The 21,552-nt window shown below is 48.8% G+C and overlaps 1 protein-coding gene across 2 annotated transcripts; it reads left to right on the forward strand.

The window, feature by feature from the left end:
• The first annotated feature begins 1,909 nt into the window (after positions 1–1,909).
• LOC138814573 (cell death-inducing p53-target protein 1) lies at positions 1,910–20,740 on the forward strand. Of its 2 annotated transcripts, none has more exons than XM_070003577.1 (6): positions 1,910–2,045; positions 17,266–17,344; positions 17,790–17,898; positions 18,291–18,446; positions 19,052–19,325; positions 19,419–20,740. In XM_070003577.1, exons 3-6 carry the CDS (start codon positions 17,814–17,816, stop codon positions 19,528–19,530), a joined length of 627 nt encoding a protein of 208 aa, XP_069859678.1. In that variant the 5' UTR covers positions 1,910–2,045; positions 17,266–17,344; positions 17,790–17,813; the 3' UTR covers positions 19,531–20,740. The 2 variants fall into 2 exon arrangements, with proteins under 2 accessions (XP_069859678.1, XP_069859679.1); XM_070003578.1 differs by lacking the exon at positions 1,910–2,045 and adding an exon at positions 2,303–2,454.
• The last annotated feature ends 812 nt before the right edge of the window (positions 20,741–21,552 follow it).

Below are 21,552 nucleotides of genomic sequence, written 5' to 3' on the forward strand. Positions count from 1 at the left end.
ACACACACACACACACACACACACACCACCCCTACATCCAGCAACACACACACACACACACACACACACACACACACACACACACACACACACACACACACACACACACACACACACACACACACCACCCCTACATGTATTTCCCCAGACACCACATTTCACTTCTTTATGACTTTGCATAAGTAGCTCTCCTGCCCAGAGTGCCCTTTACCTCTTTTTTCACCTGGGGAACTCCTACACATCCTTGAAGGACCAGCTTAATTGCCCATCTCCTCTTTGAATCATTCCTTGTCTGGGTATTCCCTCCTCTGAACTCTCAAAGCTTGCTGACATCTTCAAAATAAGCTATTATGTTAGCCTCCCTAGCTGGACTGTGTACACTTTGAGAACAGAGATTGGGCTTCATTCCATTTTGTATATTTCCAAGGCTAGGACAAGACCTTGCTTGGTCAAGTGACTAAATGATGTAGATATAGCTTCTACATCCATACTGTCCAATTCAGTAGCCACAAACCACATGCAACAAACTTTTGAAATGGGACCAAACAAAATTTAGCTGTAAATTAAAATATATAATAAAATAATACAACACATTCCAAAGATGGTGTGAAAATAAATAAAATCTATCCACTGGTATTTTATGCTAATACTGACATAATATTTTGCACATGTTGGGATATATAGTATCATTGAAATTAATTTCACCCGTGTTTTACATGTCTAAAAAAATTATATGTATGTGCTGGCCTCTCAGTTTCCTAATGGCCTCCATTGGTCTAAAGCACTCTTCACAGAGGAAACAACAAATCATATCTAGCTAAGTCTTACTGTTTAGGATAATTATATACTATAAAACCTACTACAAATGATGAATTAGTAAAAAATGTTTAAAACAGAAAAACACAAATGATGAATTAGTGAACACTAAGCCACTATTTCTGGGGTGTGGGGGGAATGTAGGGTTAAGTCCTTGTGAGCCTCTGGTCACACATGCTTGTGAACAAATCAGTGTGCAACGTTGGATTTATGAGTATATAAAGAAACCTTGTTATATATATTGTTGATTCAAAGCCAACTCTGAAGTTCATTTAACACATTTTCTCAGTAACACACTTCACAGCTTTCTTAGGCTTAGGAACTAGAGAGCACTTTAAACCCTAAGCTTGGGGCTGTGTTAAACAGCAAAGTCACAACAAGAAACACAAAAATGAGAGATTCATAGCACTTAAAGAGATTTACCCCCCCACCCCCACCCCAAGAGACACTTGAAGGCTAAATTTGACTTCAGCTAAGAATGTGAACTGTATGTTCACGAATGGATGAGAAAGCACCATAGTGCTTTGGGGGTTAGAAATCAATGTCAGTGAGCAGGTGTGTCTGTGAAGCAAATACAAAACCTTGTGAATGAGGTTGATCGATTGTAATTCTACTGTCTAGCGCTCTTCAGCAGCGTGAGCTGACACTCAGAGTAACCGATCCAAGTTCCTCACCGTAGCCTTTACCGTCCAGTCCTTCCCCACACGAGCCAGCCCCTCACCTCCCTGTCCTGAGGAAGCAGGCCACAAGTCCCAGTTAGGACAGCTGGCGACTTTCCTTCGTGATGGACTTGGTTTACTGTCTACCCGAAGGGAAGGTCCTCTGAGCGCAGGCGCAGTAACTTTACGCGCAGCGCCTGAACTGACAACTGTTTGCAAAAGAAGAAAAAAAAAAAAAAGTGCAGCATCCTTTCCCCGGGTGCGGGAGCTGGGGGGAGCGGCGGGGGACCGGACGGGGCCCGAGAACGCACGCCAGCCCCGCGGTTCCCAGGACGCCGCAACCTTCGGCCCAGCTGACTGACAGGCTCCCGGTCCTCCCACGTGCTCAGGTCGCGCCCGAGACGCCCCGCCCCCTGACGTCACGGAGAAGGGTCACGTGCCGCGCGAGGCCCAGCGCCTCACCGAGACGCCACCGGAGCCTACCGGCCTCCTCCGACAGGGTGCGACCACCAACTGCTGAGGCGGCCGTTCCGGCCGCAGCGTTTCCTCTGCTGACAAGCGGCGGGGACGGTGAGTCGCCTCGGCGTGTTCGGGGGTGGCGTCTCTCCCAGGAACAGCCTCTTAACGTCCATCACCCTCATCCTGAACGGGGGGCTGGGCCTCACTCCTCACAGGCCCGAGTGACCTGGGGGCGCGAAGTCCCGCCCCTTTCCCCGCGTTGCACGCCGGGCGCTTAGATCCCTGCCTCCGGGCTTGCGGCGGGACTACAAGTCCCAGGAGTCTTCGGGCGCACAGTTTGACTACAGGTCCCAGGAGCCTCCGGGCGCGCAGGCGGTCTGCTGGTCCCCCGGGGCCGCTGGGCACACGGGGGTGGCGTCCCCGCAGAACCTGCGGGTGGAGGGGGTTTACTGGTCGTCGGGTAGGAAGACCCCCTACCCGTCTTCACGTCCCAGACAAGCCTTGGTGCTTGGCTTCGGAGGTAAAAGGGGGGTGGGGACGGCTTGGCTCTGCTCGTCTCCTTCGGGATGGGTGCTGAGACCCCGGGCGGCCTGAGGGCGGGGGGTGGGGGGGGTGGTATTCGGTGGTAGTTGCAGCCGCGGGGCTGCGGCGACCGCTTTTCCGGAGCCTTGGGGTTACCAGTCTCGAGGGCTTGGCTACTGGCGTGGCCCCCTCTGATCACTGGTTCCCACGATTTTTGAAGCTTGGGCCATTTCTCCGTGGAAGATGAGGGAGCCAGGGGTCTGAAGGAGGGTCTCCAAGCAGAGCAGCCCTGACGAGCCCCGCGGGTGACCTTGGCGGTCCCAGAGGAGCTCTCCCCGCGCTCCCCCCCCCCCCCCCCGCCCCGGGCTCGCCGGCGCGTGCGGGACTGGTGGACGTGACACTGCGGGGCCCTCGAGCAAACTGGTTAGGGAGGCAGCCGGCCACCCAGGACCTTGACGAAGGTGGATTCCTTGGATCCTCTCAACAGGTGGCAAGAGAGATGGAGTAATGGGCCCAGGATCTTCTGCGTCAGAACGACTAGGGTCCTTGTTAACAGAAGATTCCTGGGTCCACCTCCACCCCCTTCCTAGGTTCTTACTGGGTACTTTACGGGGGTGCAGCACAAGAATCTGTATTTAATACGCTCCCCAGATAACTCCCCGGTACACTTGGGGCTGAGGATCAAGGGCTCCTGTCAGGGGGGCACATCCTTGTATTTATTATGACCGTTTTGTATATGTTCTCTGGGGCGGAATGTGGACAGTCAGGGCATAGGCAAATGGGATCGCTCTCCTTGGTACTTTGCTTCTTCCTGGGGGCTGACCAGAGTTGGGTGGGGTGAAGAGGCCAGCCAGCTCTACTTGCCCTCCCTCTCCTCTTCTTTAAAACATTTTTATTAGCACGTACTGGTTGTGATATATCTATAAGTACATACATTGGACTCTGTTCAATTTCTTCTCTATCATTCTTCCTCATCCATCTTACTCTATGGCACCCCGCCCTCTTTTGAACTTGAAGGGTTAGGATTACAGACGTGAGCCACCAGTGCCCAACTACCCTGTTCTCCTAATGGGAAAGGTATTGTTAATCACTGGCCGTTTCAGGAAACCCAACCACTCCACATTTAATTAGGAAAAATCTGAAAATACAGACAAGTTGAATTTTTCCATTGGATGCATATCAACCTCTGCCTAGAATGTACGCACAGTTAATGTTTCATTGTACTTTATCAAATATCCAGTATTGTTTATACATGCCAAAGTATTAGCACATTAGTACATTTCATTAGATAGCATGTTAGTACATTTCAGTTCCAAATAATTAAGCATGCACATCATTAGAGCCTTAGAATCTTGTTGCTTTTTAAAAATTTTTATTTATTTTTGTATGTGTGTGTTTGCCAGTACTGGGGCTTAAACTCAGGACCTCACGGTCTTTTTTATCTTCTTATCGCTGGTGCTTTACCACTTGAGCCATGCCTTCACTTCTGGCTTTTCCCCCCTCAGTACTGAAGCTTGAACACAGGTCTTTGCACTCTCACTTAGCTTTTTTCACTAAGGCATTCACTCTACCACTTGAACCACATCTTCAGTTCCAGCTTTTTGCTGGTTAATCAGAGATGAGTTTTCTCAGATTTGTAGGTCTGGGCTGGCTTCAAACCCTGATGGTGAGATCTCGGCCTCCTGAGTAGTTAGGATTATGGGCATGAGCCACTGTTGCCCAGATTGCTTATTGTTGTTTTTTTTTTTTTTTTAACCAACACAAGCCTCCCAGCCCTGAAGATCCAGAGATTTGGAGGTATTTCCTTAGCATGTGCCTGATGAAACAGGAGAAACCTTTAGTGTGCTCTTAGGAGGACTTAAAATCCATCATTCTAGAATCACCCTGAGAGTAGAACCATGGAATGTGTGAATACTTCAGGGACTAAGATTGTTTTGAGAGGGAGAGAATGTAATGTGCCTCAGAGGCCACGCTGCCCCAGCAGATCATGCTGACAATAATTGAAGTGAACTTACCTGGTTTGGTGGATGTTTTTTTAAGCTCTCGGGAGCAGGGTTGGGAAGCACATTTGGCAAGCTCAAGAGGGCATGGCTTTGAGTTCCTGGGCCCCAGTATTTGGTCCCATAGTCACATGTGAATCCCTCTCTTACCCAGTTCATTTGAGACAGAAGAGACAGGCCCTATTGAAATTTGTCTGTTTCAGAAACACTATTCAAGAAGGATGTATTTTTCCTCATAGAGGACAGTTTGAGAAATGTGTCAGTTAAAGTCATAGAATTGCATGCTATTATCTCTGCCCTGTATGTAGACAATGATCTAGTGGGAAGACAGCATGCCGGGGAAGTTCTGCAGAGTACCTGGCCCTGAGTGGAAGGAGAAGAGAGCCAGGTTGGCAGTGCTGATGGAAGGTTTCTTGTCTCATCTGTGCTCTGTCTGGATTCTCCCAAATACTATTCGGGGATGGGGGCGGCAGAAAGGGAGGTGGATAGACCTTTACTCTAAAGGAGATGGCTTGTCTGGCCAACTTCTGAGCCCTGGCCCTACTCTGCCTCTTCTACTCTGAGTCAGCAGTGCTCTGGGGATAGCGCTGGGATCTTGGGACCAGCACTGCTTAGAGTTAGAGTCAGCAGACCTTAATGGAGGCCAGTCCTGTGAAGTTGAAGCCATTGGCCTCATTCGTTCCCATCTAGGTGAAGAACAACACCCAGGCCTGTATCCACTATAAGTGTGGAAAAGATTAGGGTTCCTTCACATTAGATTAAGTAAAAACAATGTGAAGCCATGTAATACAGGACAAATAGGTTCATCAAACAGGCACAGGGGCATACATGCTCCTGTAGTCCCAAGAATTGAGGTGGAAGGATTACTTAAACCAGGAACTTGAGTCCGATTCAGTAATATTCTGGTACTTTCTGTGAAAACAGTTAGCACATTTTTGCCAATATTAGATCACTTTACAGAAAATATTTGTTGTTACTTTTCCAGTGTCCCTGGTTTGTGAGTGAGTTCTGAAAACTAGATTGCTACTAGTGTTCAATAAATGTTAATTCAGTCTGGATTCAGAGCTGTTTCCAGTGTCTGGGTTTTTTCTTACTGAAGAAAAAAGCCACAACAGGTAGAAGTAGGTAAAGAAAGGTACAAGAGTTGCCTTGGGTGACTTTTGAAGAGAATTCTAACACAAAATGGAAATGTGTCATAGGTTCAGCTGACAAGAAAAGTACAACAGCTTTACAAGTGGGGCTATAGAACAAATGAGATTTTTGTTCAGTGTGGGGCTCTCTGTATGTGTTTGTTCTTTGCTCCTCCTTGGTGGGTTCTCACCTGTCATCCTCAGTGGTACAAATCTTCCAGCTGGGGAAGCAACAGGGTGTCTTCCATGAAGTTTCCACACATCAGAGCAGGGCTGCCCACCCAGCTCTCTTGAACATTAGGGGTTAAAGGAAGAGAAGACCAGGGAAATAGGCAGGAAACAGGTTTCCTGGCCCCACTGTGATTACATCTCCATGGCGCTGATGGTACAATTCAAGAAATGATATTTTTTCCTGTTTTGGATTTTGGCCATAAACAAAGGCATTTGCAGGAGGGGCCAGTGAGAACTATGGCTATGCTCTGGCCTGAGCTGAGGATACTGAACAGTTGGTTAGGAATAGCGTAGCCATTCACTGAGGATAATCTCAAGCATTCATCAAATGTACAGATGGCTTGGGGAAGTGTGAAGTACAGCATGCTAAGGCTGGAGTGAATTGTGGTAGGCCTGGAACCTGAACTTTCCCCTTGAACCTTGACCCATCAGATGAGCTGAGATTGTAGGAGCATGTTTTGAACTATGGACTTAGGGGAACTTATCAGTTGGTCGAGGTTTAAGGGGGAAGTGTCCAGAACCCCTTTCAACCACCATTTGGTAACCGGGGTATAAGGGGTATAAGGGTATAAGGGTATAAGGGGTATAAGGCCCTCAGGGAGCCCCAGCCAGGCTGTGGTGTCCATATTCCCCTGGTATTGTGGCAAAATCCACCTCCTGTAACCAGTGTTGTTTTGGGGCCTGGAATTCCTTACCTGTCTTCCTTTCGGGATGGACCCACAGCTAGAGCTCTGGCTGATTTTCCCTGGTATCTTTTGTAAGTTCTTCCCAAGCATGCCCTAGCTTCCCTGAGGGCAGCTCTCTGAGCACAGGAACATTGAGATGAGTGATCTTGTAGAGTCTCCAGAATTGTTGGGTGGATTTCAGTCAAGTGTCTTGACTTTTCAAATCGGTATTCACTTGGAAAGGGGTAACATGATAGCTCTGTGAGTAAAACTGGCTCATGCTTGAACCTGATGAATCCTAGCCAGTTCTAGGGGAGAAAGCCTCAAATGTTCACTTCTCAGTGCTCATATTCCCCGGGTATTCTAGTATTCCCTCAGGAGGTAGGCCTTAAACCCCTCCCAGCTCCTATCCAACTCATGTGCTAGTATCATTTACTTGCTTGGCCTCGAGAGTTGCTACACGGATCATTTTCTCAGAGGTTCTTGTCAAAATGACCAAAAAAGGAACTGTACCTATGGCCGCTGGTGATACCCAAGTACTTTGGGGTCCTCCCTTCAGGAGCTGCTTATTTGATACCAGGGCTTTGGTGGATCCGTTAGTCCACTGCTCCAGGACAAAGTAGGACAAATTTCAGTTTCCCAAATTCCCCCAAAGCCTCCTAGTTCACTTAGTAAAAATGAGTGTCCAGTTACTACAGGGCCTAACCCAGCTCCTCACCCCACCATCTTGTACCCTAAGCTCCCTTGCCACCAGCTCTGCTCAGATGTTTTCCCTGGACCTTCTCCTCATCTCTGCACATGGCTCACCTTGCCCCTTTTAGATCTGGAATGTTCTGTGTTTAGGGTAGAATCACAGCTGTGCAGCACTCATCACTGTGTGACATGCTCTGTATTTCTGTTTTACAGGTCTTCCTCCCATCCATTAAGACAGATGTCCCCACCTTGGTTGCCTAGAAAAGTGCCTGACACATAGTGGGAGCTCAGTATTCGTTGGGTGAATAAACTCAGATGCTATGTCTGCATTTCAGCTGTCTTGTCTCCCTAATAGCTGGTCAATTCTCCAGGCACACAACTACTTGTGCTCCATCCTTCCCTAAAGTGCTGGGAATACTTGTTTCAAAAGTAATTAATTAATTAATTAATATTATTTTGCCAATTCTGGGGCTCTGTCTCTGAGCCTCTCTGTGCTCAAGGCTAGCGCTCTACCACTTGAGGCACAGCACCAATTCTGGCTCTTTCTGTTTATGTGGTACTGAAGAATCAAACCCAGGGCTTCAGGCATGCTAGGCAAGCACTCTACCACTAAGCCACACTCCCAGCCATTTATTATTATTTATTCTTTCTTTCTTTCTTTTTTTGTCGGTCATGGGGCTTGAACTCTGGGCCTGAGTGCTGTCCCTCAGCTCTTCAGCTCAAGGTTAGCGCTCTACCACTTGAGCTACAGCGCCACTTCTGGTTTTCTGGTGGTTTATTGGAAATAAGAGTTTCATGGACTTTTCTGCCTGGGCTGGCTTTGAACCGAGATCCTCAGATCTCAGCCTCCTAAGTAGCTAGAATTACAGGCGTGAGCCACTGGCACCTGACCCATTTATTATTTTTTTATTATAATTATAAAGGTGATAGGCAGAGGGGTTACAATTACGTAATTCAGGTAAAGAGTACATTTCTTTTTGAACAACGTTACCCTTTCCCTCGCTCTCAGTTTTTTCCTCCCGTCCCCACCCACAAGTTGTATAGTTCATTTTCAACATAGTGTCCAGGGAGTACCATTGCTACATTTGTTCACTCTTTGTCACTCCACTTCTGTGCCTCCTCTTTCACTCAGAGATACTGTTTTGAGTGCAGAATTGAATTCAAGTATAGTCATTTGGGTTTATTCTGAAAGTGGATGGTAAAGGAAAGAACTCGCCAAGTCCAACTGCTCATTAAAGTCCTTGACTGACCTGTGAGCTTTGAGAGGTATGGAGGAACAGCGGCCCCATGGAGACAGCTTCGTTCTGCATCCCATTTCCCTCCCAGCCCTGTTCTTACCATGGAAAAGCTGGGGGCTGGGCAGCACGACTTCAGCTTTTTGTTCTTGGTACCATGAAATCTTTGTTAAGCTAAGAACATGGGATTCCACTGGTCAAAGCACTCAAAGGTATTCTGAACAACACCTGAAGAATCTGACACAAGACAGGCCTGGCAGTGCTATGGAACAGCACTGATATGTCAGGACAGCTGAAGACTTAGCTCTGTCTGTTCCTCAGCTGCTCAGAGTAGTTGGGATAGCCACAGCTCCAGATGCCTGCATGAGTGTCAGCAGAGATTTCAGACCTTGTCATTGCTGATGGCTTTTCCATTCCTGAAAGGTTGCCTTTAGAGGTCTGAGTCATAAAGGAATTTATTCATGGTCAAATGTGACAAGGCCAAATATGATACACACTCCCATTTCCCAGGGAGTTCTCTTGTCCCAACTTGTGTGAGTGAACTCTTAGGGTCTGTTGTGAACTTCAAGCAATAGGAATTTTGTTAAACTTCCATATACTATTTCACATAATGTAAAGAAAGTTCTAGTTTCAGTTGCTTCTCACTTGTAGATCTTAGAGCACTTTCATTGCCATTTTCCCAGTGCACCTTTGCTGACATTTGTGCCCTGATAGTGCTCTATAGAGCACTATAGGTGCAGGCTGGCTGAGCTCCTGATGGCTTCTTTGCCCCAGGACTGGGCATATTCTCAGGACTTCTGTCTGGCCCTGCAGTGAAGCTTGCTATGTGCTTTTTTTTTTTGTTTGTTTTTGGTTGGTTGTGGGGCCTGGCCTCAGCTCTTCAGCTCAAGGCTAGCGCTCTACCACCTGAGCCACAGCGCCACTTCAGCCTTTTCTGCTTATGTGGTGCTGAGGAATCAAACCCAGGGCCTCGTGCATGCAAGGCAAATACTCTACCACTGAGCCACCTTCCCAGGCCACTGAGTGCTTTTAACACTCTTGAAAAGGCTGCTTTAAAAGCCTGAAAGAGTGCCATTGGGAAGTTTTACCAAGAAGTTGCTAATTTGCCTTGTATTATCAGTTCCACCTATGACCTCTGGTCACCTTTACAAAATGACATAGGTTAAGGCAGCTCATGGTCTTCACCTAGCTCACGCCTATAATCTTAGCTACGGAGGCTGAGATTTGAGGATCATGGTTCAAAGCCAGCCCTGGCAGACTCTTTATCTCCAATTAAACACAAAAATCCAGAAGTGGAGCTGTGGCTTAAGTGGTAGAGTGTTAGCCTTGAGCAAAAAAGCTCAGGGACAACCCCCAGATCCTGAGTTCAAGCCCTAGGACAGACAAAATAATAATAATGATAATGGAGTGATCTGTTGCATGAGAAATCTAAGACAAGATCACCTCACTGTTCTGAGAGCAAGTTGGGAGGAGGCCAAAACATGGTGACTCTGAAGTATGTGAAGGAGAAAGGAGCCAAAGGTTGCTTCTTCTTGTGGAATGGGGAGACTTAAGCAAGTCCTGGCACAAGCCCCTCTTCCTGGAGTCTCAGAACCTGGAGGTGTTTGTGGTGCAGTTAAGACTGTTCCACTTGGTGTCCATGGCTGTTGTAACAACACAGTCTGATGGCAAGGAAGGGCCTTACCAGTTTTTGTAGTTCAGGATGGTATGTTTTAATCTTCTGGCAGACTAGTTAGAAGTTAACCGAAAACCATTTTGTGTCAGCTAAGTGCAGTGAAAGATTTTTCCAGGGCTCCATTTTGATAACGTAAGTGATGTTTCTGAAATTAGTTGGTTCTCAGTTACCATGTCTTGTGTCTGGAACCAGGTGCTGGTGACTTCTTTGGCTAGCATAAGTGCAGCTATAGTCACCATGTTCCTCATTTCCCCTCCCTGTTTGTAATTCCTGAAGGAGTTTTCTGCATTGGTAGCTGAGCATGCAGAAACAAGCTCCTAAGCACAACAGCTAGACAGCTTAAGGAGGGCACTGGATAAGAAGTAGGAAGCCTGGGGCCATGTCTCCAGTGATGGCATTGGGCAAGCTCAGAGACTTTTTTCTCCATTTTATCAAGTTATCCATGGGGATTGGCCTACCTGCCCTCAGTCAGGTGACCTTTGCCGGTCCTCTCTGACTGGGTTTGACTTCAGGACAAGGAAGGCTGAGTGCCTGTTGAAGTGATGCTTCCAATCCATGTTCCAGGTTCCGAGAAGACACACTTTCCCTGCCCCACTCCACCCTAAATGAGGGTCATCAAGGGGCTTGTCCCTGAGTGCCTTTCCCCACATCTCAGCAGCATGGCCTGTGTCTGCAGATGGGAGGCTGTGGGTGAGGCAGTTTTCCCCAGCAAGGCAGAACACCCTGCTCCTGGCCAGAGGCCTGGGGCCTGGGACCTGCCTTCTGGGGACAAGAGCCCCTCAGTCTTGCTGGCGCCAGGGCTGCCATGAGGGGAGTTCCTCTAGGGAGGGACAGTGGCAACCAACTAGGCCTTAGAACACAGCTGTGCAGCAGCTGTGCCCAGCCACCCTGGGTGGAGGGCATTCCAGGGTGTTGCTGAACTGAGGATATCCACGGAGGCCCCAGCATGCTCAAAGGGAAGTCCACTAAAGAACTGGCCTTTCGGAAGTGGCGCTGTAGCTCAAGTGGTAGAGCGCTCGCCTTGAGCTGAAGAGCTGAGGGACAACGTCCAGGCCCAGAGTTCAAGCCCCACGACCGACAAAAAAAAAAAAAAAAAAAGGAACTGGCCTTTGCGGGGTTACTGTCCTGCCTTTGTACACAGATGTCCCAAGAACAGAGGCACAGCCTCTGCTCTGCTAAGAAGGAACGCAGGAACTGAGTTGCTTATCTTGAGGTTGATGCTGGTGGTACATGGGCACCAGGATCCCCCACTGCTAGGAATCAGACCCCTAAGGACAGAGGCATTGATGCCTGTTGGTGCTCAGTGGTAACAGTAGGTTGCCTTTATTCAGTTCTCTTGGGTGCTAGGCTACCCTTCTGTGCTGCTTGTTTTGTACTTTTTGAATTTTGAAGTTTGTGATGGTCTATGTAGCTCAGCCTTCAAACTCACAACCTTCCTGGCTCAGCTTTCTGAATGCTGGGTTATAAGTGTTTGCCACCGCACCCAGCTGTTACACTTTCGTTTTATTTATTTTTGTTTATGTGGTACTGAGGGATTGAACCCAGGGCTTCATGCATGCTAGGCAAGCACTCTACCACTAAACCTTGCTTCTACCATGAGAGGTCAGCAAATGAGATTTGAGTTTCATTTCTCACACAGGGTATAGTGCTGGATCTGGTGTGGTTGATGCAGAGTGCATGTCATGACTGCTGTTCCCATGGCAGCAGGTACCTCTCCAGAGTACAGCCCAGGTAAAACAACACACTTGGGTCCCCAGTGGGGACCTTCAGTGCAGTGGGGTTTCTCCAGCACAGAGGCTCTCAAAATGGGATCTGTGGTCTCAGGAAACCCTGAGACCTGTCAGGAAATAACAGTATTGGTTATCTTGCCTTTTTTGCATTGTGCTGCATTTAAATAATGGTACAGAATCAGAGAGAATCTGCTGGAACTTGAGCTGGTCTTGACCACTATACACACAATTCAGTGCCACATAGGCAGTAAACATTAACTTCTTTTTTTTTTGGTCAGTCATGGGGCTTGAACTCGGGACCTGGGTGCTGTTCCTCAGTTCTTCAGCTCAAGGCTAGCACTCTACCACTTGAACCACAGCGCCACTTCCAGTTTTCTGGTGGTTTATTGAGATAAGAGTCTCATGGACATTCCTGCTGGGGCTGGCTTTGAACTGTTATCCTCAGATTTCAGCCTCCTGAGTCTTAATGGATGAGTATCAGTGGCTTTTTGTGTTGTTATTGTTTGGCAGTACTGAAGTTTGAAATTGGGGCTTCACACTTGCTAAGTAAGTTTGCTCTACCAATGAGCCAACTCTGCTGGCCTTGTTTGTGCCTTATTTTTGAGGTAGGGTCTCTTTTACTGCTCACTCACCTACCTGACTGGTTTACAATCCACCTGGGATGACAGGAATGTGTTACTATGCCCAGCTTTTTCCCTTCAGATGAGTCTGGTGAACTTTTCTGGTCAGACTGTCCTTGAACCATGACCTTCCCATTCTTATTCTCCCAAGTAGCTAGGATCACAAGCATGAGCCACTGGTGCTTAACACAGTGGCTTAGCATTCTGTTGTGATTGTAAGGTATACAATCCTTTCATACAGTTCCATAGTTGTCTAGAGGCAAAAGACATACAGGGTTGTTTTCATTTGTTGGCTGAATTAGCTGCTTTTTGTTGCTTTTTTCTACATAGAGCTTTTAAAAAGAAAAAAGCTGGACACCAGTGGCTCATACCTGTAATCCTAGCTACTCAGGAGGCTGAGATCTGAAGATCGTGGTTTGAAGCCAGCCCAGGCAAGGAAGTCCGTGAGACTTCTCTCCAATAAACTACTCAGAAAAAGCTGGAAATGGAGCTGGGTGCCAGTGGCTTATGCCTGTAATCTTAGCTACTCAGGAGGCTGAGATCTAAGGATCACAGTTCAAAGCCAGCCATGGTTCAAAGCCAGCCCGGGCAGGAAAGGCTGTGAAAACTCTTATCTCCAATAAACCACCAGAAAGTGGCGCAGTGGCTCAAGTGGTAGAGCACTAGCCTTGAGCATAGAGGAGCTCAGGGACTGGCAAAACAAAAACAAAAACAAAAAAACCTGATGCGGTGGGATGCAGCTAGTAGTAAAGTGTTGGCTTGTTGTGTTTGAGGTCCTGGGGTCAACCCCGTAACCGCTCCCAAAAAACAAGTGACACAAAGCAGTGACACAGACTTGAGTTCAGCAGTGTCTTGAACAAAGCAAGCCTGCTACTTCTACACATGTTGCCAGGATCACCTGGCTCCTCACTTGTGGTCTTTAAAGATGTAACCTACAAAACCATAACTTATTTGAGGTCCTTAATAATCAAATGCAATGGAGTCTTCCCACCAAAATTTGACAACATGCCTCTAGTAGACCCTTGAGGAAGTAATGCCAGAAGGTCCCTTTGGACCCTGTCCTCTCTGTCACCTCTGCCTCACCACCTGGTGAAATCCTCAGTCTCAAGAGAGCCAGCTTATGTGCAAAGCTGGCCATGCTCAATGTCCCAGTAGGCCGAAAGCTTCAAAGTGCCCCTCTCTCCTGGGCTTTCTTCCACAAGGGCGTGGCAATGTGTCGGCTGACAGGCCTACAGGGATAGAAGAGACCATGGATGTATGGCTGGTATCCTCAGTATGTAGGATGACTTCAGACCCTGCAGACCCTGGCTGTAGCCAAGAGGTATTGAGACCTGCCTCCTCCAGGGGACTTGCAGCTGCAGTAGGCATACTGCTGGGCCTGCCACAGGCTGCTGCCTGTTGGCTTGGCATTGGCCTTGGATCAATTGCATTGCTTTCAGCAAGGAGTAATGAATAGGCTTAAACAGAGCAGAAGGCCAGGAACAGTCCCCAGGGCTCCAAAGCCTTGCACTTGGAACTCCTGTCTGGGAAGCAGTAGACCTGAAGAGAGTAGCTGAACTCAGCAGCAGGAGTGGAACCCCTGACCCCCAGTCTAGTTAAAGCTCCCCTTCCCTGACTTGCTCTGGAATTATATTCTTTTCCAAGTACAGTCATGCCATGATACAGTTAAAGTGCAACATGACATTCTGGCCTTAGGTGGACTGCTTATACGACAGGGGTTCCAATAGGATTTATCATTTAGCAATGTAGCTGTTGTAGTTTGCACAACATGGAATCACCTGTTTCTCAGGATGTATCCCCATCGTTAAGTACAGTTCAGAGCTTTTTTACAAAGTTGTAAGTCCATCATACCATGATTCCAGAAGGTCTTTGTCTCCGTAGTCAGCTCTTCACCACCTCACTGGGGCCTGGCGTGAGGGGCAGGTGGCCTAGTTCAGTTCATACAGGAAAGTGAGGGTTCTGACCTGCACAAGACCCTGGCCTAGAAGGGAAACATTGATCTGACTCCAGATCTCCCTGTTCTGTCCATTCTCACAGTCTGACATGAAGTCAGCCTTCTCCCAAGTGGGAGACAGAAATGGGGTCCTGAGTTTGGTGCTACGCTGATTCTATGTTAGAAGACTGTTTCCTTGGAGCTGAGTCACATTCCACATGGCCCTAAAATATAAACGCCCCTGCAGGCATCTCAATACCACTTCCATCATCACTCTTGGGAAAGTTTCCAGCTGGCACCTCACAGAAGAAGGGGTAGCTTCTATGTGTCTGTGAGGTTTGGCGTGCAGACAGCTCTGCACAGGGCCTTGAGTGAAGGGAAAGAGTGCACCTTACAGTGGGCCTGAATGAGCGGGGGCCAGGCTGGGGTCAACCCTGGGGTTCAGAGCAAACGTTTGCATTTTAGGGTACAGCCTGTACTGATCACACTCCACCTCACCCACCTGGTGCTGAGAAGCAGATGCCATGTAGGATTTAGACATTGCTCAGTAGGCTGGGTTGTGGGATACGAGGGTGGCTTTGCAGAAAGAGTTGGGTTGCTGGGAGCAGTGGGAAGGTGGCTGTGGTGGGTCATGGGCACAGGCAGCTGGAGGCAAGGCTCCATCTTCCCGGGTTGCATGAGTAACTTCCTGCAGAAAGGTATGGCAATTGCTAGGCTATGTTGGTAAAGGGTGACCAGCCCTTCTTCGGAACACTCCTTCCATCCGAGACCCCTGAGTCTGCCCCAGCTCTCCTGTGTCTTGCTGAAGCTCTAAGGGTTTTCTTTTTGATGCCCTCATTGGTAAGAATTCTCACAACTCAGGGATGCTGCAGGTTTGTGTGTGTCAGAGTTTCCACAGTGCCTGCTGCACATGTTCTGTCCTTCCATCACAATCTGGAGCCTCCTAACACATCAGCTACCCACCATGTTGCCCTCCTTGTACTAACAAAGGCCCAAATCATTCCTTGCTGGCTGAGCCTGCACCTGAAAAATGCAACAGTGGGACACTGAGCATCTTGCCAGTTTGATCTGTAAAGCCCTGTGATGATACCCTCAGGAACACAAGCACCTTACCCCTGCACACATTTCTGGCTCCTTTTCTGCTCATAATTCAGCTATGGAAAGCATCTCTGCTCCCTAAGAGCAAATGGCTTCTGCAGCAGGGGCCATTGCTCAGGTCTGAGCAGCAGACACACAGCTTTAGCCAGGGATGTATGGCACTCCCAACATCCTCAGTGTTGTACCTAGAAATGGGTAAAGGTAGTTTAAGGCTCAGAATAAATCCTTCAAAACACCTGAGGTGACAGTGAGACTGTGCAGCCCCTGGGGACATCAGGAGCTTGTTTGCCTTCTCTGTGACATGCAGATAGCACATGCTATCCACAGGCTGCTCTGAGGCTGTGGAGGGCTCAGCACTCCTGAACCCCCATCACCTGACTCAGAATGCAGAACTGTTTCTTCCCTGGGTCCTTACTCAGGACAGTCTGACTTTCAAGAACACCCCAGACCAGTGTCTGCAATGGAATTCTTGTGGCTACACCTTGCTTTCTTCTCATTTCCTCCACTGCCTTTGCCTGAAGGCTTGTGGGTCAAGTCTGCCTGTGATGAGCTCTGAGGTCTGAGTTGGAAGGCACACAGGCTGTTGGTGTTTGAGTTCTGAGAATTGTCATGAGCCACTGTCCATTCTGTCCTCTGCACTGAAGGAATGTGTCCCACTTTGTGCTGCACTTAGAGGACAGGTGTGGATATGGAGGGCTGAAGGAGCCACTAGTGTATGGCAGGCAGCTGTAAGGGAAATGCACATTGAGCCCACAAGGGCTGCCTCCTCTACAGCAGCGTGTATGGTGTGGATGTACGCTAGCAAGTGTTCTTCCGCTGAGCTGCTCAGGTTTTGACTTGTATTTGCATATATTTTGTGGTACTGAGTTTGAGCCACCTCTCCTTGTTCTGGGATGTCAGACAGGCACCACTGCCTTTGTGCTTCCCCAGGAGTTTGGGATGATTTGGGATGATAGGCATGTGCCACTGTACTCAGCCATTGGTTAATTTGGAATTCCACAAACTTTTATTCCTGGGCTGCCCTTGATCCCATCTCTGCTTCCTATTGACTTGGATAACAAACGAGCCATTGTGCCCAACTATTGTTTATCTTTCAACAAATGCTTATTCCAAATACCTATTATATGCATTGACACATTCCTCCATCCCAGCACTAGGTAGGCTGAAGCATCAGAAGGGTCACAAGTTTGATAGTTTTAGCTCTGATCTTTTTCCTTCCATTTCTCAAACTGTCAGTTGAGCCCAAAGTTTGGGCTTGGTCCCTCTGGTCCTGCTGATTGGTTAAATTTAAGTTTATGAACCCCATGCTTCCTTATGTCTGGAAGAATTATTTAGTGTCTCTGTCCCATGTGGTTGGACTGTAACAAGTCTATGCTGGGCTCTATTTGAAAAGCTACACATACAATTCTGTGTGCTATACTGCCGAGTTGTTTTCTAGATCATACTATTACTTGCAGAGAGTAGTCCCAGTGAGAATGTTGTTAATGGCTACTCTTATGATGCCATGTATGGAGGAGGGCCAGAGGACCCAGGCTACTCTTCCTCATTCCTAATAGTAGGTGCTCAGGGAATGTGGTGAAGAACGGACTCCACTAACTCTCTCTTCCTCTTCCCACTCTCAACAAACAAGAACCATAGCTGGATTCTTTTGCATTCCTTCATAGATGGGAAGTGTATCTCTTGGGAAGAGGAGGGCACTCTGGGGAGAAAGTGGAACTGTGAGGCAGGGTGGGAGAGTGGAGTAGTTCAGCCTGAGGGTGGCCTGACTGACAGTATTCCTTCTGATCACCTTGAAACAGCTCCCCAGAGCCGTTTGTCCCAGCCATCAGCTGCAAGACCTTCACTTGCCTCCATTCTCTGAGCAGCAGGATCTGAGAGGTATGAAGTCTGCTGTCACCCTTTTCCCTAGCTGCCACAGCCCTTCGTAGAGGTGGCCCCTTGTGGGTGTGTCCTAAAATGTTGGAGGTGCCAAACTGTCCTTGGTGGAGCCTTCGGTCAGGTTCTTAGAACGTCAGGTCTATCGGTTTACTTCAATGGCTCCTGTTCCCAGGACCACCTCCAGCTTCCAAAGAACGCAGGTGTTGGGAACGGTGGGGGCATCCCCAGTGCCAGAGTCAGTCCACTGGTCACACTCCAAAAGACAGCTTTCTCAGCCTACTAGCCCTTCCCATCCCATCTTAGAGATTTCATGTACCTGAGCCCAAGGCAAGAGACCCCTGCCTGCAGGAGGAGGAGCCAAGGAGGCCTGTTACTTGGGCTTACACTTCGGGTGGTAACCAGAGTCCAGAGAACTCAGCAGTTCATGTCTGTGTTTTCTCTCCAGTCCAGGAGCATCAGTGAAGAGAAGATGTCTAATGAACCACCCCCTCCTTATCCTGGGGGCCCTACAGCCCCCCTTCTGGAGGAGAAAAGTGGAGCTCCACGTACCCCAGGTAGGGTAACCCTCTCTTCTCCAGATGTGTTGTTCACTGTTAACAATGAGGTTATTTTGCTCCAAAATCACTCCATGTCCTAAAGCAGTGATGTCTATCCCGGCATATGTTGGGCCCAGATTTGCTTCTTTTTTTTTTTTTTTGGTCAGCCGTGGGGTTTGAACTCTGTGCCTGGGCGCTGTCCCTCAGCTCTTCAGCTCAAGGCGAGCGCTCTACCACTTGAGCTACAGCGCCACTTCTGGTTTTTCTGGTGGTTATTGGAGATAGGAGTCTCACAGTCTCTCCTGCCGGGGCTGGGTTTGAACCGCGATCCTCAGATCTCAGCCTCCTGAGTAGCTAGGATTACAGGTGTGATGCCCGGCTGCTTCTTAATTCTTGCCTTTTCTATCCAGGCCGCACCTCCCCAGCTGTGATGCAGCCCCCACCAGGCATGCCACTGCCTCCTGCAGACATTGGTCCGCCACCCTATGAGCCACCAGGCCACCCAATGTCCCAGCCTGGTTTCATCCCCCCCCATGTGGGTTCAGATGGCACCTACATGCCTCCAGGTGAGTTGGAAGGGACACAAGGAGATCACTGTGGCAGATACTATCCAACCTTCACTGTGGGCAGTTACTGGTCATAAACTGTGGACAAGGGATGGCACAGACACCTGGACTCTGGCTCAGGGCAAGTTCCTCAATCACAGTGGGTGTTCATGTAGTCTTCTTGCCAAGGACTTGAGCCTCAGTGGAGGTCTGACCTCTCCTTACCAGCAGCTCTCTGGCACTACCACTCAGATTGGGCTGGTCCTGACACAGAGGAGCTCTATCCAGGAGTGGGGTGGAGGTAGGACAAGGAAATTTCCATCCTTGCAGGCCTGGCGACCCAGTCCTTTCTTGCCATACACGAGAGCAAAGGAAAAAGAGTGCTGCATTCCTGGCTCTGCCATATTTATCTTGGTCCCATGGAGTAGAAACTAGGAAAGATTGGACAAATATGATGGCCACATCAATTCAGGACCCTAGCCACAAAACCACCTCCTCCTACTGCTACTCTGTAGCCCTCTAGGGGGCTTTGTACTAAGTGCTGGGCCACTGGGCTTTCTGCTCATCTCACGAGACATACAACTAACCAATGACCTCTGTCTGCCCTATATTCTATGCTGTTATAGGTTTCTACCCTCCTCCAGGACCTCATCCACCCATGGGCTACTACCCACCAGGACCATACCCACCAGGGCCCTACCCAGGTCCCGGGGGCCACACGGCCACCGTTTTGGTCCCTTCAGGGGCGGCCACCACGGTGACAGTCCTACAAGGAGAGATTTTTGAAGGTGCACCGGTACAGACGGTGTGTCCTCACTGCCAGCAGGCCATCACCACCAAGATCTCCTATGAGATCGGCCTGATGAACTTTGTGCTGGGTTTCTTCTGCTGCTTCATGGGGTAGGTATGGGGTACTGGCACAATAGGGCTAGCAAGGCACCTCTGCCTCTTCTCTTCAGGCCTTAACCTGTCTCTCCCTGTCTCTTGATTCAGGTGTGATCTGGGCTGCTGCTTGATCCCTTGCCTCATCAATGACTTCAAGGATGTGACACACACATGCCCCAGCTGCAAAGCCTACATCTACACATACAAGCGCTTGTGCTAACGGAGCAAGGCTCGGACTCCCCCACCTATCAGTCTGGCCCCCCGTGCTTTGCTCCCCATGCTCAGTGGTCGCTTCCCTACTCCCATACCCTGGGTTTGGAAGCGGTGCCACCATCCCCAGAAATCCTGTCCTCACCCTGCCCTACCCTGAGCATCTGACTCTTCCAACAAAAAATGTTGGATTTAAAGGCCAAAGGCCAGTAGGTGGCAGAGGGGTCGCACTGAACTTGTGCATTGCTGGTTGTTTGGCATTTCTGATCTAGAAGATAATCTGGGAAAGTTCTCCTACAGGGGTCTTTAGTCCTCCATTTCCGTCCACGGTCCAGTCTTGGTCCTGGCTTTCCCTGGGACCAAAAGCAACTCAAGCAGTAGTGGGTCCCAGTCTGAGGGCTGTGCCTGGAGCCACAGTTTCTGATATGTTGGGCCTAGAATGGGCGTTGCCAGAGCTGAGTGGACCCAAGCAGGACAGGGTCTTGAGGCCTGGGTTTGTTACGGGACGTTGTCCCTCTGGGGTACTACAGGCAAGACAACAGAAATAGTGACAGCCAACTCTGGCCCTCAGAACTCTCAGGTATGGAAACCCAGGATCTCTAACCCCTTGTCCAAGTGCCCAAAAGCTGCCTGGTGTAAGGTAGAAAGGATGGTAGGCAAATCATAGCCCTGGTAGCCAAGAAGGACTCTCCCTTGCCCCTTGCAGCTTTCAAGGTGGTATACAGACTCCCTTTCTGGCCACACTTGTGAACCCCTGTATTTTCTGGGGCCAGAAGGAATACTATGAGCCTAGTGTCTCCTGTTTACCCTCTGTCCTCTCTGTGTGTGGGTGTGACCTCTGGTGGCTGCTATGTCCCAACTGGGACAGATGGCAGGTTCACTGGGATATGCAACGCCCTCTCCATTGGCTCACTTCCAGAAAGCACTGGGCCCTCCTTTGCTTGTGGCTGCCGCTGTTGCTGTGCTGGCCCCTGCACTGGACTGGGGACCAGGAAGGAGCAGCTGAGTAGTAGGGGTACTTACTCTGGTGGACACCAGCCCTGTTGGGGTGCAAGCCCAGACCTGTCTTTACTTTCCGAATGGTTGGTATGTGGATGCTATATCCTGTTGCTGTCCCTCTCCTGGTCTCGCACTGCCACTGCATGGCCTCTTGTCACTGTGAATTGTGGCCTGGTCTCAGTTTGTAGTTCCTCATTAAAATGGCCCTTTCACTCCCCTGGCCTGGGCCTCTGCTCTCTTGCCTGGCTTCCTTCTTTCTGGGGAAGAGAGGGTGGGGCTATAGTAGTCTTAATTCAGGCAGGGCTTGAGCCCAACTACCTGGGAGACAATATTAATATTTAAGGACCTAATTATGGCAAATCAGAGTCAGATATAGACAAATCCCAGGGAATCCCGCAGTGACTAGCCAGCACAGTAGTGCTTTCAGCACTAGCTGTAAAGTCACCTTACTCTTTCTGATACTGGTTCTAGCCATCTGTGCTCCTTGGAATTTGCCTCAAAGGATCTATAAACTGGAGACCCCTTTCCCTCCAAGTTTTGGCTTGCCTTCCTTCTACCTTGTAGATGTTGCTCTTGGTCCTTTAGCAGGATAGAGCCACTGAGCCAAGGCTTATGGTCTGAAAGTAATGGAGTACAGTCTCGGGCACCCAAGTTCAAAGCTGTGAATGTGATAGATTCAGTTTCTATAGTTTTCCCACCATTTCACAACCTATTTTCAAATAAAACTTTTAAAAGTAATAGATTCCTATTAATAAAAATATTTAACCTCATGTTTCTGTTTTAGCTAACAAAGTGTGTTCTTACTCAAAATGTATTTGAGTAAGAAAATCATAGGTCCAAGTAGACAGTAAGGATCTTTTGTAACAAAGATGTCAGAATGACTGTCCTATCCTAAACAAAGGCTGCAAAGACATGAGCAGGAGTGTTGGGGAGCTGCTGTGGATTCCCTCAGCAAAAAAGGTACCCACTTCTTCACTTGGTCTACTGGGTCCAAAAGGTAGTGTGACCCATCCCATTCTAGAAGGAAGGAGGA

This window comes from Dipodomys merriami, unplaced genomic scaffold (assembly GCF_024711535.1).
Source record: "Dipodomys merriami isolate MVZ:Mamm:240054 unplaced genomic scaffold, mDipMer1.0.p SCAF_60, whole genome shotgun sequence".
NCBI lineage: Eukaryota > Metazoa > Chordata > Mammalia > Rodentia > Heteromyidae > Dipodomys > Dipodomys merriami.

Bases quoted from the DNA above. Each gene is read 5' to 3' on its own strand.
- LOC138814573 (XM_070003577.1), top strand. From the start codon at position 17,814: ATGTCTAATGAACCACCCCCTCCTTATCCTGGGGGCCCTACAGCCCCC. The intron at 17,899-18,290 runs GTAGGGTAACCC...TTTTCTATCCAG, and splicing joins TGGAGCTCCACGTACCCCAG to GCCGCACCTCCCCAGCTGTG. The intron at 18,447-19,051 runs GTGAGTTGGAAG...ATGCTGTTATAG, and splicing joins TGGCACCTACATGCCTCCAG to GTTTCTACCCTCCTCCAGGA.